At 41.8% G+C, this 21,645-nt stretch overlaps 1 protein-coding gene across 1 annotated transcript in view; it reads left to right on the forward strand.

Annotated features, from left to right (window-relative positions):
- Nucleotides 1-204: 204 nt before the first annotated feature.
- Nucleotides 205-21,645, forward strand: part of LOC124616283 — a 137,982-nt gene continuing 116,541 nt past the window's right edge. The window contains exon 1 of the mRNA XM_047144586.1: nt 205-257. Within this exon, the coding sequence (XP_047000542.1) occupies nt 255-257 (3 nt within the window). The 5' untranslated portion in view covers nt 205-254. The remainder of the gene's footprint in view (nt 258-21,645) is intronic.

Genomic DNA, 21,645 nt, shown 5'->3' on the forward strand with positions numbered 1-21,645 from the left:
GAAGCAGTTGTATGCAACAGGAAATAGAGGGGGCGGGACCAGCCGTGGCCCCGCCTACAACCGCGCGGAACCTGGTGCCGGATTGGTCGTCGCGCGGCTGGCGCATGCGCGTACCCCTCCCCCAACGAGGCTGGAAGCAACACACAGTGTCGTGTGCAGCGGGGGTCGCCGGAGTTTGCGCGTGGGTCAGCCGGTAAGAGCAGCGGCCAGAGGACATCGGACCAGTACCACAGCTGCGGCGAACCCTGCACCAAATGGTGAGCCAGGCAACCGCCAGCGCAACTTTCCTGCCCATACTTTTCCCCCTGTAACTTCTTACTCCTGCAGCCTCTAAAACAAATCTTGAAGTGTGTAGCTTATTTCGCTGCAGCTGTTTTTATATGCTAGCTATCTTCCCCAAAATCGACACGGTGAGTGCGTGAATGTGTTACAGTAGTGGTAGTTCTTAAGAAAAAAGTAAAAACATGGACCAGTCACTCTTAACAATGCTGTTCATTAAGAACAAGTAGCATTTTTACCGGTTTTATTTAATCAATACTTCTCTTAACAGTGAAAGAAAGTTGTTATTTGCTCTTTATTGGGTCCAAATCCCTGTCCAGCGCCTAGATTAAGACTGTAATCTCCTTCTGTTGCTTTCTTGACAAACGTTTCGTATTTGAGTGGGCCATTTTTACTTATTTTATCTTACTTATTTAAGTTGAAATAACATGTATTGCGTCACGATTAAAAACCGTCACAATTAAAACGTTTGACTGATCATAACTGTACCGAAAAACATCCATGAATAATTAACAGTGGTAAACTTCACCCTGGATACATTTAAGACGATTGTGCATTGCTTTGTAAGGTAGCGATGACAATGCCAATGTGGCATGCAGTTGCTTGTATTGCAACACAAGCACTTCAGAAATACACATTGGCGCAAAGACTGGTGATAAGAAAATTTACGCCATCACCACCCGGAGTAGTTATCACCTGCTAAGAGTGACAGCGTCTATATTGTCCTTCCCCAGAGTCTACCAAGCAACCACTGAGGCGAATTTTGTCGCTAAGAGTTTAGGATTCTTATCTGTGGGACGTAGCACAGTGGTGGAGCAAAATGAGCTCTGCAACGAGATATTAACATCGACATTTCTGCAAAAGATACAGAAGAAACAGTGCTGTAACACGAGTAAAGAAAGGTTTTTATTCAGTCTTGACTTATTCCATTTATGACTGAACTTCAGAGCTTTGCTGGAGTGATAAACTACTCTGAATTTTTACGATCACAGCGAACCGATGTAGCAACATAATTTATATTAACCAGTTATTAATAAAGGTACTAAAAGCAAATAAAATTCTGACCACGACCATAATATCTATAAATAATTCCATTGTTACGAATTTTTTAATCATATTATCCCACGTTGCCAATTTTCATGTTTTGGTCTTTGCCATCTTGGTAAAGTTTTACTTTTTCTAGCTAATAATGTATATATAAAACTTCTCATTCTTATGTTACTTTTATTCATAACTAGCGAACACGGCAGAGCTTCGCAACTGCTATAAATGTTTCAACACAGGATTATACAGCCCATTGGTTGCAAATAACTGTTACGTACATTGACCTAGGTATCGACACATATTAAGGGTGTCTACATCAGAATAAAATTTTGATAAATCGTAAAATTACGTTGCTAAAAAGCAATTGTCAGAATTTAGAGCAGCTATGCTCAAGTCAGATTTCACTTTTTGCAACCGGTTGGCTGTATAATCCTACGTTGAAACTAGTGTACGGTTGCTGAGTAACAGCTATGTTGAAAACTGCTAAATATGTATTGGATCGCTCCGCCGCCTACCACCTCCTCTCTCTCTCTCTCTCTCTCTCTCTCGCGCGCGCACCCGCTATCCATGTCCTCCTTACCCCTCTCCATGCCCACCATGCCCATATCTCCTCCCGCCCCCCTCTCTGTTCACCTCCTCTTCCCCAGTCTCTCTGACCTTGAGCCTTGTTTACTGTTTTTGCAAACAAAAACCTTGATTGACAATCGAAGTCTCTTAAAATGAGTGAGTAAATTGGCTGTGATCGTTGGTATACGGGATATGAAAGAGACTTCAGCGGCTGGATCTGTGAGGATAGTAGCTCCAATGAAAGTACTTCGCGTAGTTTTAGTCTGCGAAAAGGATAACATTACAAAGTTTCATACGATTCAGATTCCGTAGTAGTATTCAAAGTGTAAACTGATAATCCATAAAGACAACTTTTCTGTTTTCAATTAAAACAGACAACGAGAAAGAAAACAAAACAACGCATTGCTGTGTATCCACTTTTTTTAAAACTTGTATGTCAGCAGAACAAATATACAGTATATGGGACAATCAGTTTGTCCTGTGGTTTAAAAGCTCTGCTACCATATTCAAAACTGACTGTGAGATAGGAACTAAACCGCACATATTCACAGTGCAACACAGCATTTTATTTTTCGCTGTTAGCTTTAACAGAAAACTTGTACATTGTTATTTAAAAAACGTAGGCTAAGTCCTATTAGCGCACAGTGTAAAAATTTTAAGTATATCGAACAAGAGCTTTTCATGATTTTTGGTAAAAACATTAAACAATATCCTGTCTTTATGTAGTTAGTTGTATCCGAAGATGCCGACACATGTCATGTGAAATCATTATTTTTCTAGTCCCATTAAGCTTTACTTTATTGCCACTGATTATTTAGTTATTAGCAGTCGTTCCACCGTCTCGTTCCCACTTTCCTGTCCTTTCCCAATTACCTTTTTATCCTATAATCCTTTCACGTGACGTTAAACTGCTTTGATGCGTCGTGTTCTTTCCTTAACTTTTCGTCACCCTGTACCCCTGCAACACCAGACTCATAATCTGATGTCTGCTACTACGTTATTTTTTGTGTAATTCTCCCGTTACTGAGCGGATAGTTTGACTTCGAAGCCTTACTATACATGATGTTACCAAATGAAAATGCCTGTTTTAAAGCTTTGTAGCATTTATTACATATAATTTACAGTTATAAATAATATATCAAATGAAGGGGCAACTCAAACGGTTCGGTTTGGATACCTGCTCTGAAAGAAAAGAGTATGGAACGACCAAGAATGACTAAAGAACGTGTTGAACGAATGAGTGTCTTTCACGCGTAGCCCCAAGAAATCAGTTCGGAAGGCTAGTAGTGAATAAGCAATTCCAGTGACGTCTGTGTGGAGACAGTTAAGGACACGCGTGCAACCACGTCCTTATCGTTTGCAGTTGTTACAAGCTCTAAGGCCTACAGATTAGGTTTACATGACAACTTTGCAAACGAAATGTTGCTGCGTGACGATGATTTTCTAAACGGTCGTCTTCAATGATGAAATGATTTCACCTAAGTGGAAATGTTAACACACCTAAAGTGCACATCTGACGGTCAGAAAATCCCCAAGAGATGGTACAGATGTATCGGGACTCCACTATCCTGAATTTTTTTGTGCCAAATACCGGCGGAATGTATATGGACCTTTATTTTTCAGTGAAGCGACTGTAACTAATGTTTCTTATCTTGATGCGCTAGAACAATGGCTCCTTCCTCATCTGGAAGAAGCTGAACCACAGAACTTTATTTGACAGCAAGATGGTGCGGCGCCTCACTGATATAACTCAGTACGCGATTGGTTAAACGATGTTGTACCCGACCGCTTGATTGGCCGCAAGGGGCCGGATGAGAGAGTTTGTTTTGTATGGCCTCCACGTTCGCACAAGATCTGACGCTATACGAGTCTTACCTTCGTGGGTTGATAAAGGATCATGTATATGTGCCTCCGCTACCAGCTGAGTTACTCGACTTTAGAAACAGCATTATTGCAACAATTACTCCGGACACATTGAACAGGATTTGGGAAGAAATAGCCTATCCACTCGATGTGTGACGAATGCTACTCACATTGAACCTTGTTCGAAAAACCGTTTCAGTTGCTCTTTCATTTGATGTATTATTAGTGATCGTAAGTTAAATGTAATAAGTGCTACAAAGCCTTAAAACACGTATATTCATTTTAAAACACCCTATACATTCTATCAGTTTTTTTCCGTTCACAAACATTGTTTCCCACTGAGTTGTTCCTTGAGCTTTCTTACGTATTCTGTATCTTAATTTGATACTTCGTCTATTAAGTTTCTTTACAGATTTTACACTACTGTTTAGTCTGATATTCCAAGGAGCATCCTACTTCCAAACTGCTTTCCCCACCTTTTCTTTCGAACTCCTTTATTCTTACTTCTGGACGTTAGAATACTGCTTCATGTGCTTAGACTGTATTCTTTTACTTCTTGCTCAGGTCGACGACATACTAGAAGGGTAACTCCTTCATTTTGGCAATGAAATCAATTCCAGCAATTCGCTTGAAACTACCAATAGCTTCCTGACGGTTCAGAACAACCGCTTATGTCGAAAATAGTTTGGTGTGTGTCGACTTCTCATGTAACTTCACACTCACAATCCTCACAAATTAATGCGTCGAATTCTGATTTTGTCTGGATTTATAACTTAATGCTTGTAGCCGAGCTGCTGTATCATTAGACATTTGCATAGATGATTCTGAAACAAAATGCAAAATTCCAGCAGTCTTTTGAATATTCAAATACTGTGCGAAATGCTAACAACGAATAGCGACTGGGGATGCTTTTCGCTGCAGATGACGAATTTGAAAAGTATGTACTTCTTACAGAATTGTTTACAATTATTCCCGCCTTAAATAACATTCTGTTATTAATAGTCCTGAGACTGACGTATTTGTAATATAAACAAAGTATACAAGGGCTCACAGAATACACGCACTCCCTCCTCCATAACGTTGGAAGGATACAGTGCTCTCGTAATGTGTAGCGCGCAGCCGAAAACTGATGCGCCGTGCAACTCGTTTGGACGTTTTAAGGTGGAATGTTTCCATAAGAAAATCACCGTACTGCCATTAAATTAGCTCGGCCGTAATTATCACTCTCGGCTAAGCATGAAGAAGGAGACTATGGAAATTTCGCGCTAACCATCCCAGCTCGCGACTTTTCTCCGAAAGCAATACTAGAAAATAATGGGAAATTCATAAGAAAGGAGGAAGGCATGGTGGTGTTTGTAGCCGGCTGGTGTGGCCGAGCGGTTCTAGGCGCTACAGTCTGGAACCGCGCGACCGCTACGGTCGCAGGTTCGAATCCTGCCTCGGGCATGGATGTGTGTGTGATGTCCTTAGGTTAGTTAGGTTTAATTAGTTCTAAGTTCTAGGGGACTGATGACCTCAGAAGTTAAGTCCCATAGTGCTCAGAGCCATTTGAACCTTTTTTTTCATTTTATTTTATTTTTATTATTTTTTTTGTGTTTGAAACATAATTTCCATCTACTTTTTGTGGGCGTTGTGGTCCGGACAACACAAAGACCATGAAATCAACACTGTGATTGGCACCACGGAGCACACTAACTTCATCGCAAGATACAGTAGTAGTTATTGCGGTTCAATAGCCACGTTCAAGTCTTTCAGTTGGAATTTCGGTGAATTGCCTGTCCCTGACCTATCTCCTTTAACTAACGGGCGAAAGGAGAACTACACTTTAACGTGGTATCGTTACATCGGTGACAGATGAAGGCTAGATTAGAGACAGAAAATTTTCGTGGTCCGACCAGGGTTCTGTCTCCAGGCACACGCGCCACCGTTAGATCACCAGGCCCGACATGCTAGCAGTGAAAACTACTTACAGAAACAAACCATCCAAATGACGATAGAGAAAATACACCCTATTTTGCGAGCTGTGAGACGCTATCGACTATAAGACGCTCCTTAATTTTGAGGCAGTTTTATTATTAGACTGCAAAGCCAGACTGAAAAAGGGTGCCAACTTTGTAAAACCGAACCGATCTTTAAAATCCCTGAAAATCGTTGCTTGGACTTTCTTCTTCTTCGTCGTCGTCGTCATCGTTGTCCTCTTCATAAATAAGATGGTCTTCACTGCCATCGAGAGCGCTACGTATGCCGCACTTCGTGGAAGATTTAACAATAATATCTTCTCTCACTATAGACCACGTCTGTTTTATCCATCGACACACATGTTTGACTGTAGGTCGTATTAAAGCTTTCTCTGGCGTGAATTCATGTTGGGTTTCAACCATCCATTTGTTCCAGTCCTCTCTCATATACATTTTAAATAGTTTATTTATCGATACATCAAGAGGTTGCCATTGTGAAGTAAGTCCACCAGCAATCACAGCAATCTCTGTATTTCCCTGTCTCAGTTTCTCTTGAACAGAATTTTTCAAATGGCTACTAAACTCATCTAGAACAAGAAGAGAACTTCTTCAATAAAGCACCTTTTTCGTTCTCTCCCACACCCTGCTAATCCATAATTTCATACCAACCTCGTCCATCCAACTCCTGTCATGTACGTGAACTACAACACCCGGTGGTATTTCAGAAGGTTTGTCATTGTTTTGAATTTGAAAGTGATAATTGGATTAAGCGTAGCAGCGGCAGCACGTCGTGCAAGGACATCAATGTAGTGCATTTTCTCATGTCCACTTGTTTTTCTAGTCACAGATTTGTCACCTTTCATGGCAAGTTCTGTTACTCGGCACATAAGATGTCAAGAGGAGTTTCGTCGACATTCGCTATTTGGCTTAGTGACACACTGCTTCTTTCGATGTTGCCTAATAAAGTGATGGAGAGATAATATTTTCTCTTCATACTCTTGTGGCATTTTTCGAGATATTTTGGTTTTGGTCCGCAAGCTAAGTCCATGACGCTTAATAAACCTGCAGCACCAACTAATTCCATCCTTAAAGTAGGCCTATGTTAAGCTCCACTGTAGCGCTAGCTTACGAGCGCGTATTTGAATCATTTTTGTATTAATTCCAGTGTCATTTTGAGGGTTCTTGCATCCACTTCAATACGTTATCTTCTAGCTTTGGAAATTATGTTGATGGAGGGCTGAAATGCCGGCCAGCTGCTCTGTTTTCATGTTCTTCTGCTTGTGCTATTACTTTCAATTTGTAGACTGCATCATACGAATATCTTTCATTTTTATCCATTACGAAACTAGCTACTAACACAAATATTGTGCTGTTACCGATAACACAAATCACTATCAGTTCAAGTTCCCTTGCACTGCAGACTGCAATGACGCATCATAGGCTATACAGTGTTATGGGTTTGTGATGGTGGGGCGGCAGGGAGACGGTGATAGCAGCCTTGTTAATCACTGCAATTCATGTTCGTCGCGTCGGTGCATTGCTGCTGCCAGTTGAATCCAGTGCTTCCAGATAGAGATAGGTTTCCTGCGGCATCGAATATATGGTCATTTTTAAGACTGGTGAGAATTTTAAATCAAACACTGCACATTTTATAGTAGTTTCGAGTATAAGAAGCACCTGAATTTTCGAATCAATTTTTCGAAGAAAAAAGTGCGACTCATAGTCCGCAAAATACGGTAAATGAAATGTAGTATGCCACCTTCACGTCAGAATAATCAGCTGTTGGGTGGGAGCGCAGGCCACAACAAGTAATCTGAGATTACATTTCAAACATCATTTGCAGTTGAATAACAAAGTTCAACAAATATTTATTTTAAATAATTAGTTTACACATCGCTGATGATGAAATTACTTAAACCTTGATTGTGAACCGTTTAAAGAAAATAAAACTTGAACTTCGGCGACAGAATATCCGGCGGTCCAGTCACCGTAACAGGATCACACACAGGCCTCCACAGATAGAGATAGAAAGGTTTTTGCAATAACTACAACAGACTAAAAATAAGGACTACACTTTAAATATACACAGAGCCGCAATAATATTCCCTTCTTTCTTCTTTGACGAAAACTACCTTAAAATCTTAAATCATGGCACAGCAGCAATACAATGTGCACTTAAAAAACATTTGGATGCTGAACTTAGCCGAGCATAAACAGCCAGAAATAATTTAATCCTTGACATCTTTAAGAAAATTCCAAAATGCATCCAGGAGGCCTCATGTTTCAATATCACTGATCATAAGAAATGTATTAGAAATAGTCAAAAACGGCTAACTTATGGGCAGATTCGTGCTTGAGGTTAGTTTTCCCTTTTAATTCAGAACGGCCACAGCTAGTTACGGTGTGGAATTTATATTTACTTGATTAACCTGAATGAAAATAAAAGAAAACGGGCGTAGAACAGCCCCTGAGCGGCAACCGTCGTTTGTGAAATAAACTACGGAATGACACAGGAGGTCACGCCTCTGCACGAGGCGCTATAGTGACTCCACTGTGTGATTCCGACTGCGCAGCAGCTTTACAACTTAAGTAACATAAATTCTCTAACCAACAAAGAGTTATAAGCAGTTTGCTCAATACGAGAAGTTGCATAATACCTGAGACTACGGTTATCAAGACCGAAGGCGCTTTGGTCTCAGTCGTACAAGAGAATATGTTTTACTAATTGTTACGAAGCGCAACGAAACCTGAATAGAAACACTAAAAAGGTTGCTCAACAGTTTTAGCTGGTTTGACGTTCAAAGATTAAATACGAAGTACCAAATACTCAAAGATTACTATGCGTATACCTCCTGTTGCCTTCACCCGAACAAACAATTTCCCCCTGAACACGGATTGTACCGGAACCAACCACCAAGTATATTGTGCTGTCTCCTATGATACAACAGAACGACCTCTGTTGCGGATTTTACAGTGAATCCAAACTTGAGTCACAACCCGGCAAGCACATAAAAACTACAGCGCCATGACACAGGCAACAAGATTGTTCACTACATAATATTTAGCCTTGACAAATAACCATGTGGATTAATACGTTCATATTCCTGGTAAAGGCATTTGACATCAAGGTGAATGAAACTCAGAGCAAAGCGTTCACCGACTAGAGCCACACGGTAAGTCCCAATAACCTAGGGCTGTTGATAAAATATCGATAGCTTTTTAAAACATATCCGCTTATATCGGCTGCATTTTACCCAATATATCGATATCTAAATGGCAATATCAAATGCCGATATTTTTATTTCATATCAAATTTTTTTCGCAATTTTCGTTTAATGTTTGAACCTTTCTAGTGGTATTGTAGTAGAACATAATTTTACTTTCACTGTATGAAGGAGTCTTACTAGTTTTTGAACGTTCATCACGTCCAAGCTTCCCCTTTGACCGTGAGAAGCAAGTATAGGTGGCACAAAGAGGCAGTTCGATTGCACGGAGGGGTGGCGGTTTGAACGAAATAACAAGATTTCCGAGGTGAAGAAGTAGCACATCAGTTGCGTTAAAAAACTTTTAATGCAGTTTGTTTATTTCTTTACATCGGCATTCTTCAAAAACAGTTGCTAAAAATGATGAACAAAAATCTAAATGACAAGACTGGTCTCTGCGGTGGGCTCAGACGCGTCAGGAAATCTGACGTAATCCGCGCTCGGCGGTACCAACAGAAACCGTAACGCTCAACTCTACCACGCAGTTCTGACACTACAACCGCTAGGTCGCTGGCGTTTGGAGATACGAAAAAAAGGGAAATCGACTTGAAATCTTTCGGAGAATTCTGATATGTGTCGAAACTGAAGGACGGACCCGACATCTTTTGCTGTGCCAGTTGCAAATCGTTGCCATTGTTAGAAAGTGGTTATCACCAAGTGTGAAGGTGTATCGCTTACCTTTCAATTCTTGCTCTAAGGGTGATAAGCAGGCTGCTACCATGTTGATGTACAGAATATCTAATAATAAATCAGTACTCAAATATAAAGACCTGAAACCGGCATTATACTTACAATGTGCGTCCGATATTTTTATAGGCCTGCACTTCGATATACTTCCGACGATGCATCGATACCTTTACCGATATGTCGAAGTCTATAATGATTCTTTTATTAATATCGATATCTCCGATTCCCTATGTTTTAAAAATATAAAAAGTCTTATAGTAAGCATGCAGGTGATTCTATCTACGATCCAGGGCGGCCAACCGCCCAAAATTCGCGATCGCAGCCACGCCACAACAGCTGGTGCCGGCTCGCCGCGTTTCCACTTCGTATTGGTGTTTACTTCCTGGCGTCTAGCCGAGCCCTTCCTCCGATCGGTGGTTCGGACATACGCTAATCACGCTAGCGCCTCCGCGCATGCCCGTGTGGCTTACAGGCGAAGATTAAGGGCCATACTCTCGCACCAACCGACCTAAAAATTGGACGTGTGTTGAAGTTTTGACCGGCCGATCGACGAACATTCCTTATGGGGATGTCGGACGGATAGGACCGCCCAACAGCCGACCCTCACACCGCTCCATCCAACAAACTCTACCTTGTGTAGCACTGTCGTGTCAGCCTCCGAGAAAAGTTCGTCTTTTGTCATTGCGTGCGGGATTAAATGCTGTTCTAATATACATGACAGGGCGCGAGGCGGGCGAAACCTTAAAGCCAGTGTTTCTGACGAAATATGAAGAATGCAGATGTTTGTGGGATATGTCGTTTGAGTAGTGTAGCAATACAGATGCAAGAAATGAAACATTTTGTTCATTTTATTAGCGAATCCATAGCGGTTTCGTATGGCACTTAGGGAGAATAAAAGTCGGTTTATCTTCTGTATTTCTGAGTTAGATTTTATTTCCAGTACTTATCGGAAATGAAACAGAAAAACCGAAATATTGATATTCAATGGACGTTAATTCGTAAAATATACTTGCTTCACTGTTATAAGTCTTGAACAGCCTATATCCAAGTCCTCTGCTATGAAGAGCAAAGTGTGGAATTTTTTTTCAGGTCTAACAGTTGTTGTATGCTTCATTTCTTTCTTGCTCGAATTATAATTGAGTTTATTGTTAAAGACTTCCAGGAAATTAGAAAGGTAAAATCAAAAATACGGGAAGATACACTAAAATCTCCCTGCATGAAAATGTATCCACTATAATGAAAGTGCGGGATACTAATAATGTTTCCAAATACCCTGGAAAAACGAGCATCGAAAAATTAGCCTGCTTAGCTGTCGAGCTGTATCCTGCTAAACGGCTAAAATGGTGCACGGGCCCAGCAAAGTGTTGCCTATCTAACGGCTTCTAGGGGCAACAAAAATTTGAGTTTTACACAATTATTGACACATTTTAAAAACCTAAAATGGCGTCATAATCTATCCATTAACAGGTACAATCTTACGTTAAAGGATTAACACAATAAGGCAAGTTTTAAAGTTATAATCTGTGCATATATCTCAAGCGAGCAAATTGCTAATTACCCTGACTATATTCGGACAGTATTTGAAAATGAGAACACCAGACGACTTCCAACAAACTTTACACTTTAATTTGGAACATTTTCCAACATTTTTCTCGCCGACACAATCAGCAAAATACTAAAAAGAAAAAAATTTATCGCTTACTACGTTTTCACTGTTTATTGACTGAAAATTCAGCATCAGGAACGATGTTTTCTTATGTCTTCACTACTAGCTGATTTCGCAACACGTTTTGCCAATAGTATCCACACATACCACCAAATATATCTGCAAAATTCTATCATTATGTAACACGTAGTTCAAAAAATATGACGCCATATGCACTCAGATGCGTGAAAAACAAACTTTTCTTATAAAATAGCGCAAATTACCTTGATTATACTCATCTAGTGGATAATCCTAAACTAATAAAAGGCAAATAATTAGGGTTTTACCTCTTCAGCCATAAGGATTTTACATGATTTACACCAAATATTAAACCCGTTAACTCATTCGCAAAGTAAGCATGCGTTTGATGCTTCTTTATACATGGAAATTCGATTTGTAACGAGAAAACTCATACATAGTGTCCACAAGTTTAGGGGAAACTAACAGACATTTATCGCAACATTACCTGGACATTCGAGACGCGATCGTAGTCAGTGACGCAGCGGAAGTGCAAATATAGTTCCTTATTTTACACGTCCACCCGCAAAAAGTGTTTGACTGTGTTGCCATCTGAGTTTCTACATAGTATTGTTGAAGACAGAAATACGTCGCGATTTCTTTGGTTTGATTTATGAGACTACATCATGAAGCCTAATCAAAGGAAAACTGAGCAGAACAATCCAGATAACTTGATTCCTCAGACAAAATTGCCCAAATACACGTTCGTGGGCTTCCACAGCCGGCGTCATTTTGGATAAAGTAGTATTTGCTACTGGTCCGCATCGTAGTAAACTAATAAATAACTAAATTGCTGATGTTTCGAACAACTTGCTGCGGTCCTCTTCAGAGTGAAAATCTAGTTATGTTAGTAGTTTACAATGACGTGGCCCAATAGCTAAAATTATTTTCTCTAAAATTGTCCTGAGTTAATGAAATGCGTTGTCGAACTACGGCTATCGGAAGTCCATAAAGAAGTCAGGGGAATACCATTTTGCGGAGAGAAACTAATAGTGCGCTCATACACTGACGACGAAAACATAATAACCACCAGAAACAACGGCGTAAGAAAAATCTGACAGCGAGTCAGTACTTGTTCAAATGCATCCAAGGCCATGGTAGCAACAGTTAATTCTCGAAAGTCGAAAATTAAATATTTGAGCCCTACAACAGGACGCAGCACTGCTGAATAGGATACAGTCATGTGACGAAAGCCTTTGGCAATGAATTCACAGACAATTTAGAAAATGCCTCCTGTATAATGTGGAGAGCAAGTTTAAAAGAAGTGCAAGTTAAAGTGAAAATTAATAAATCAGTATGCACGTAGAGATCTGCTTATTGTGAAAAAGTACTATGCAAAACTAGCACAGCTTTTCCAAAAATATGGTCCTTATTCCCACATCCCGCCTAAAAAAATCCGAATAAGTACGAGTGGGATTAGCGCACCGAGGATTCCGTATAAACTTAATAAATATGTCTTGTAGATAGTTCATCCATCCCGGTATCGAGAATTTCGGCCATTTTCGCCTGTTATTGGTATCGTTACTGTCAAGATATCAAAAATATTACCCAAATGGCCGTAGTTTCTGATTGCATTGACGTAGAAGTTTAAATTTCTTACACCGCCAAGGAACTTAACAGATGGACAGACAGACAGATGAGACGACAAAAATTTTTTTCGTGTGACATAATGACAAATTAACCATTTTCGGATTTTTTCCTCGCTGCCTGTCAAATAAATGACAGTCAGTTTCGATTGCACTAACTTTGACGCTTCGATCTTTTACACGACCAAGGGGTCGGACAGACAGACAGATAACAGAGTGATTCTATAATGGTTTCGTTCTTACCGATGGAGGTACGGAATCCTAAAAAGTCACAATGCAATACAACGACAGATCCCATATAAATGTATCATGTTCTGAGAAATTCTGAAGGTAGCAGGGAAAATACGCAGGGAGCGAACGGTTATACACAGCTTGCACGGAAACCGGACTGTAGATATGAGTCGAAGGGAATGACAGAAAAGCAGAATTTGAGAAGGAAGTGAGATAGGGCTCTAACCTATGTCCAGACTTATTCAATATGTACAAAAGCAAGTCGTGAGGGAAATCTAAAGTAACCTAGAAAGTGAATTAAAGTTCAGGGAGAAGAAATAAAAACCTTTTAGTTTGTTGAAGACATTGTAGTTCTGTTAGAGACGGCAAAGGAATTTCAAGATCAGTTGAAGGGGATGGGTAGCCTCTTGAATTATGAAATGAACGTCAGTAAATGTCAAAAAAGGCTAATGGAGGGTAGTCAAACTAAATCAGGCGATGATGAAGGAATTAGAGAAGTACATGAATTTTGTTCTTCGGGTAGCAAAATAACTGATGACGTATGAAGCAGAGAAAATCTAAAATGCACATCAGAAACGGGAAGAAAAGCACTTCTGAAATAGAGAAATTTGTTAACATAGAATATAAATGCAAGTATAAAGACTTTTTTCTGAAGATAATTGTTTGGGATGTTGCCTTGCACAGAATTGAGAAGTGATTAAAAGAAGGGATCAGTTGATAGGACACATCTTGAGGGATCAACGAATTGTCAGCAGCTCGTGGTCTAGAGGCTAAATTCGATGCCTCTATATCGTGGCACCAAGCGAGGTGGCGCAGTGGCTATCACATATAGTAGGCTGAATCGTCCGCGATGTTTCCCCGAATCTGAGAATTGAGCAATGTTTACCTTGTGGGTGGTTAACCTATTCACGCAACTTTTTACGGTATTTCTTATAAAATATTTGATACTGCGTGTATGAAGTGTACCGAATAGTAATTAATGTGTACCAAATAGTAATCAATTAGTAATTAATGTGCACTTTTTATTGACAGAAAAATGAAATGTGATATAACAAAGCTATAGAAATGTAAGCTCGGAATTTGCATGGTAGTTTGTAAATATTAGATGTAATGAGTTAAGAAGTCGGAAACAATGTCTCCAAATGTGGGTGTTAGGCAGTAACAACCTGTGCCTATTTATCAGTTTTCGTCAGTATATAGGCAAATGTAGAAGTGGTGGTGTTTATTTTTAATCGTAAATAGGTACTTCAAGAAATGCAGGAGGTGGGGGGGGGGGGGGGGGCAAGGATTATAGTTTCATGTTACAGTATTACAGTGAAACAATTTTCTTCATCAGATTAAAGTAGCACCTGCCCAGCAGGGCGGTCTGAGTAGCCACTCCCCCGCCCCTGTCCCATCCCTTTTTGATTTGTCAATATTTTATTACGTTGAATGTGCAGGTTTCCTCATGATGACCAATCCGCTATAAAAAATACCCTGCAGTACCAATATAAGAAATGGTGTTAAGTATTATTCAGTTTGTGCACATATGTTTATGATAAGGGCGTATAAATGTATGACAACAAATATTCATCTCTACTCTGCCAATTGTGAAAATGGCTCAGGAACTGAAAAATTTTGAGACCAATTGTTTCAGTGTAGTTTCCAACTGCGGGAAGAAACGCAATTGCATACAAGTGATTTCATCTTTATGACTACTTTTATTAACATGTATTTACGATAAGGTATATAGAGCAAGCAGTAAAGGAAACAAAAGAAAAATTTGGAGCAGAATTAAAATCCATGCAGAAGAAATAAAAACTTTGAGGTTTGCCGATGACATTGTAATTCTGTCGGAGACAGCAAAGGACCTGGAAGAGCAATTGAACGCAATGGACAGTGTCTTGAAAGGAGGATATAAGTTGAACATCAACAAAAACAGAACAAGGATAATGGTATGTAGTCGAATTAAATCAGGTGAAGCTGAAGGAGTTAGATTAGGAAATGAGACACTTAAAGTAGTAGATGAGTTTTACTATTTGGGTAGCAAAATAACTGATGATGGTCGAAGTAGAGAGGATATAAAATGTAGACTGGCAATGGCAAGGAAAGCGTTTCTGAAGAAGAGAAATTTGTTAACATCGAGTATAGATTTAAGTGTCACGAAGTCGTTTCTGAAAGTATTTGTAAGGAGAATAGCCATGTATGGAGTGAAACATGGACGATAACTAGTTTAGACAAAAAGAGAATAGAAGCTTTCGAAATGTGGTATTACAGAAGAATGCTGGAGATTAGATAGGTAGACCGCATAACTAATGAGGAGGTACTGAATAGAATTGGGGAGAAGAGGAATTTGTGGCACGACTAGAAGAAGGGATCGGTTGGTAGGGCATATTCTGAGGCATCAAGGGATCACAAATTTAGCATTGGAGGGCAGCATGGAGGGTAAATATCATAGAGGGAGATCAAGAGATTCAGAAGGCTGTAGGTTGCAGCAGTTACTTGAAGAAGCTTGCACAGGATAGAATAACACGGAGCGCTGCATCAAACCAGTCTCTGGACTAAAGACCACAACAACAACAACATTTACAGTACACAATTGAGCGCCAGGTCCTGGTTCCCTGTTGACTCTGCGGCAATTTAAGGCCTATCTTTTTTTTTTTTTTTTTATTCGGGCTCACTTGGAAATCTGCATGTGCGAAAAACATTTTTGCAATGGTTATTGTAATTACAGCTGAGCAGCCAAAATTGACAGAAAATGTTTCAATACATTTAATTAGAAATCTCCTCTCGCATCTCGACTCATATGTAAGTGTGAATATCCTGTACTTTGAATAAAACATGACGAACAATTTAGCTCAGGTCATAGGAATCTTAGTTAACACACTGGATTCGCATTCAGGAGGACTACGGTTCAAATTCCTGTCCGAACATCTAGATTTAGCTTTTCCGTGAGCCCTCTAAATCGCACCAGGCAAATAACGGAGTAGTTTCTTTGCAAGGACACAGCCGATATCCTTCCTCACCCTTAGCTAATCCGACTTGCGCTCAGCCTTCAATGGCCTCATTCTTGACGGGACCTGCATTTTCCTTCCGTCCTTCTGGAATGCGGGTCCCTAGTTAGATTCCCCGCCGGATCTGGGATTTTCTTAGGCCTCGGTGTTTTCGTTTCTCTAATCATTTATCTCATCTTCATCAGACGTAGGGCATACACGTCCTCAAAGTTCTCGCCAAACAGAAAGACTGGCACTGGCGGCCGAACAACCTCAGACGGGGTCTTCCGGCCAGTAATGTCACATGGTGATTACAGATAATAGTTTGGAGGGAAGAGTGAGCGAGAGAGAGAGAGAAAAAGAGAGTAAAGGAGGGACTGTAAGTTGTAGAGGAAGATAAAGGCTCGCAATACAGTAAGCAATTCCGTATGGGCGTTAAGTTGGATAGTCACTCATAAATGAAGGATCTTGCACAGGATAGACTAACGTGAAGAACTGCATCTTCTGACTGCAGGTAACAGTAACATAAAAAACTGGAAATAAATCGGACTCAATATATACAAGCCACTCGTCAGTTGGAAACCACGAGCCGTGTGTTACAAAGCTGTAAATACACTCCTGGAAATGGAAAAAAGAACACATTGACGCCGGTGTGTCAGACCCACCATACTTGCTCCGGATACTGCGAGAGGGCTGTACAAGCAATGATCACACGCACGGCACAGCGGACACACCAGGAACCGCGATGTTGGCCGTCGAATGGCGCTAGCTGCGCAGCATTTGTGCACTGCCGCCGTCAGTGTCAGCCAGTTTGCCGTGGCATACGGAGCTCTACATCTACATCTACATCTACATTGATACTCCGCAAGCCACCCAACGGTGTGTGGCGGAGGGCACTTTACGTGCCACTGTCATTACCTCCCTTTCCTGTTCCAGTCGCGTATGGTTCGCGGGAAGAACGACTGTCTGAAAGCCTCCGTGCGCGCTCTAATCTCTCTAATTTTGCATTCGTGATCTCCTCGGGAAGTATAAGTAGGGGGAAGCAATATATTCGATACCTCATCCAGAAACGCACCCTCTCGAAACCTGGCGAGCAAGCTACACCGCGATGCAGAGCGCCTCTCTTGCAGAGTCTGCCACTTGAGTTTATTAAACATCTCCGTAACGCTATCACGGTTACCAAATAACCCAGTGACGAAACGCGCCGCTCTTCTTTGGATCTTCTCTATCTCCTCCGTCAACCCGACCTGGTACGGATCCCACACTGATGAGCAATACTCAAGTATAGGTCGAACGAGTGTTTTGTAAGCCACCTCCTTTGTTGATGGACTACATTTTCTAAGCACTCTCCCAATGAATCTCAACCTGGTACCCGCCTTACCAACAATTAGTTTTATATGATCATTCCACTTCAAATCGTTCCGTACGCATACTCCCAGATATTTTACAGAAGTAACTGCTACCAGTGTTTGTTCCGCTATCATATAATCATACAATAAAGGATCCTTCTTTCTATGTATTCGCAATACATTACATTTGTCTATGTTAAGGGTCAGTTGCCACTCTCTGCACCAAGTGCCTATCCGCTGCAGATCTTCCTGTATTTCGCTACAATTTTCTAATGCAGCAACTTCTCTGTATACTACAGCATCATCCGCGAAAAGCCGCATGGAACTTCCGACACTATCTACTAAGTCATTTATATATAGTGTGAAAAGCAATGGTCCCATAACACTCCCCTGTGGCACGCCAGAGGTTACTTTAACGTCTGCAGACGTCTCTCCATTGATAACATCATGCTGTGTTCTGTTTGCCAAAAACTCCTCAATCCAGCCACACAGCTGGTCTGATATTCCGTAGGCTCTTACTTTGCTTATCAGGCGACAGTGCGGAACTGTATCGAACGCCTTCCGGAAGTCAAGAAAAATAGCATCTACCTGGGAGCCTGTATCTAATATTTTCTGGGTCTCATGAACAAATAAGGCGAGTTGGGTCTCACACGATCGCTGTTTCCGGAATCCATGTTGATTCCTACATAGTAGATTCTGGGTTTCCAGAAATGACATGATACGCGAGCAAAAAACATGTTCTAAAATTCTACAAGAGATCGACGTAAGAGATATAGGTCTATAGTTTTGCGCATCTGCTCGACGACCCTTCTTGAAGACTGGGACTATCTGTGCTCTTTTCCAATCATTTGGAACCCTCCGTTCCTCTAGAGACTTGCGGTACACGGCTGTTAGAAGGGGGGCAAGTTCTTTCGCGAACTCTGTGTAGAATCGAATTGGTATCCCGTCAGGTCCAGTGGACTTTCCTCTATTGAGTGATTCCAGTTGCTTTTCTATTCCTTGGACACTTATTTCGATGTCAGCCACTTACTGATTTAACGTAAGACCAGAACTTCCTAGGATTTTCTGTCAAGTCGGTACATAGAATTTTACTTTCGAATTCAATGAACGCTTCACGCATAGCCCTCCTTACGCTAACTTTGACATCGTTTAGCTTCTGTTTGTCTGAGAGGTTTTGGCTGCGTTTAAACTTGGAGTGGAGCTCTCTTTGCTTTCGCAGTAGTTTCCTAACTTTGTTGTTGTACCACGGTGGGTTTTTCCCGTCCCTCACAGTTTTACTCGGCACGTACCTGTCTAAAACGCATTTTACGATTGCCTTGAACTTTTTCCATAAACACTCAACATTGTCAGTGTCGGAACAGAAATTTTCGTTTCGATCTGTTAGGTAGTCTGAAATCTGCCTTCTATTACTCTTGCTAAACAGATAAACCTTCCTCCCTTTTTTTATATTCCTATTAACTTCCATATTTAGGGATGCTGCAACGGCCTTATGATCACTGATTCCCTGTTCTGTACATACAGATTCGAAAAGTTCGGGTCTGTTTGTTATCAGTAGGTCCAATATGTTATCTCCACGAGTCGGTTCTCTGTTTAATTGCTCGAGGTAATTTTCGGATAGTGCACTCAGTATAATGTCACTCGATGCTCTGTCCCTACCACCCGTCCTAAACATCTGAGTGTCCCAGTCTATATCTGGTAAATTGAAATCTCCACCTAAGACTATAACATGCTGAGAAAATTTATGTGAAATGTATTCCAAATTTTCTCTCAGTTGTTCTGCCACTAATGCTGCTGAGTCGGGAGGTCGGTAAAAGGAGCCAATTATTAACCTAGTTCGGTTGTTTAGTGTAACCTCCACCCATAATAATTCACAGGAACTATCCACTTCTACTTCACTACAGGATAAACTACTACTAACAGCGATGAACACTCCACCACCGGTTGCATGCAATCTATCCTTTCTAAACACCGTCTGTACCTTTGTAAAAATTTCGGCAGAATTTATCTCTGGCTTAAGCCAGCTTTCTGTACCTATAACGATTTCAGCTTCGGTGCTTTCTATCAGCGCTTGAAGTTCCGGTACTTTACCAACGCAGCTTCGACAGTTGACAATTACAATACCGATTGCTGCTTGGTCCCCGCATGTCCTGACTTTGCCCCGCACCCGTTGAGGCTGTTGCCCTTTCTGTACTTGCCCAAGGCCATCTAACCTAAAAAACCGCCCAGTCCACGCCACACAACCCCTGCTACCCGTGTAGCCGCTTGTTGCGTGTAGTGGCTCCATCGCAGTCTTTAACACTGGTAGCATGCCGCGACAGCGTGGACGTGAACCGTATGTGCAGTTGACGGACTTTGAGCGAGGGCGTATAGTGGGCATGCGGGAGGCCGGGTGGACGTACCGCCGAATTGCTCAACACGTGGGGCGTGAGGTCTCCACAGTACATCGATGTTGTCGCCAGTGGTCGGCGGAAGGTGCACGTGCCCGTCGACCTGGGACCGGACCGCAGCGACGCACGGATGCACGCCAAGACCGTAGGATCCTACGCAGTGCCGTAGGGGACCGCACCGCCACTTCCCAGCAAATTAGGGACACTGTTGCTCCTGGGGTATCGGCGAGAACCATACGCAACCGTCTCCATGAAGCTGGGCTACGGTCCCGCACACCGTTAGGCCGTCTTCCGCTCACGCCCCAACATCGTGCAGCCCGCCTCCAGTGGTGTCGCGACAGGCGTGAATGGAGGGACGAATGGAGACGTGTCGTCTTCAGCGATGAGAGTCGCTTCTGCCTTGGTGCCAATGATGGTCGTATGCGTGTTTGGCGCCGTGCAGGTGAGCGCCACAATCAGGACTGCTTACGACCGAGGCACACAGGGCCAACACCCGGCATCATGGTGTGGGGAGCGATCTCCTACACTGGCCGTACACCACTGGTGATCGTCGAGGGGACACTGAATAGTGCACGGTACATCCAAACCGTCATCGAACCCATCGTTCTACCATTCCTAGACCGGCAAGGGAACTTGCTGTTCCAACAGGACAATGCACGTCCGCATGTATCCCGTGCCACCCAACGTGCTCTAGAAGGTGTAAGTCAACTACCCTGGCCAGCAAGATCTCCGGATCTGTCCCCCATTGAGCATGTTTGGGACTGGATGAAGCGTCGTCTCACGCGGTCTGCACGTCCAGCACGAACGCTGGTCCAACTGAGGCGCCAGGTGGAAATGGCATGGCAAGCCGTTCCACAGGACTACATCCAGCATCTCTACGATCGTCTCCATGGGAGAATAGCAGCCTGCATTGCTGCGAAAGGTGGATATACACTGTACTAGTGCCGACATTGTGCATGCTCTGTTGCCTGTGTCTATGTGCCTGTGGTTCTGTCAGTGTGATCATGTGATGTATCTGACCCCAGGAATGTGTCAATAAAGTTTCCCCTTCCTGGGACAATGAATTCACGGTGTTCTTATTTCAATTTCCAGGAGTGTAGACAGATTGCAACAAACAGCTCTTCGAAATATGTCGGTCTTTCACCTTCGTGTCATACGTGCATCTTGCAAGATACAGCAGAGGACAAGCTGCGACAATAGCAATGCGGAAACGGACGAGGGAAGAACTGGCTTGATGATGACATCGCCTCTCTCAGTAACCACAGGTGATACACTGGTCCTGTACAGGACACCGTATCCGAAAGTGAAAAAAGAAAAATAACTGCGCACTACTCATTAGCATACATAGTATGGGAGAAGCCTGAAGGATTTTTAGTACTACATTACAGGTCGAATAAATAAAATACAGGCACAACAGAAATACAGTGAAAACCTCGCTGTATTCTTAATGACAAATTAAGCGCATCGGAATTCTCTCCTCTGCAGTTTGCACAAATGCAGAATCGGAAGTACCCCTTATTGGTACATATTGAAGCTGCATCTTTACTAGTTTTCTTTTGCACCAGATACCTACGTTCTTCGTTTCTGATAATTAGCGAAGATCTGTCCCCTCATGTTCCTCTGAGAATGTCTACCTTGACGTTGTATTTGAAAACATTTTTGTAGAAAGGCAGCGATCACAATGTAATATTTTAAATTAATTATAAAACAGCCTATCGCAAGACACGTTTATTAAA

The sequence above is a fragment of the Schistocerca americana genome, chromosome 5 (genome assembly GCF_021461395.2).
Source record: "Schistocerca americana isolate TAMUIC-IGC-003095 chromosome 5, iqSchAmer2.1, whole genome shotgun sequence".
NCBI lineage: Eukaryota > Metazoa > Arthropoda > Insecta > Orthoptera > Acrididae > Schistocerca > Schistocerca americana.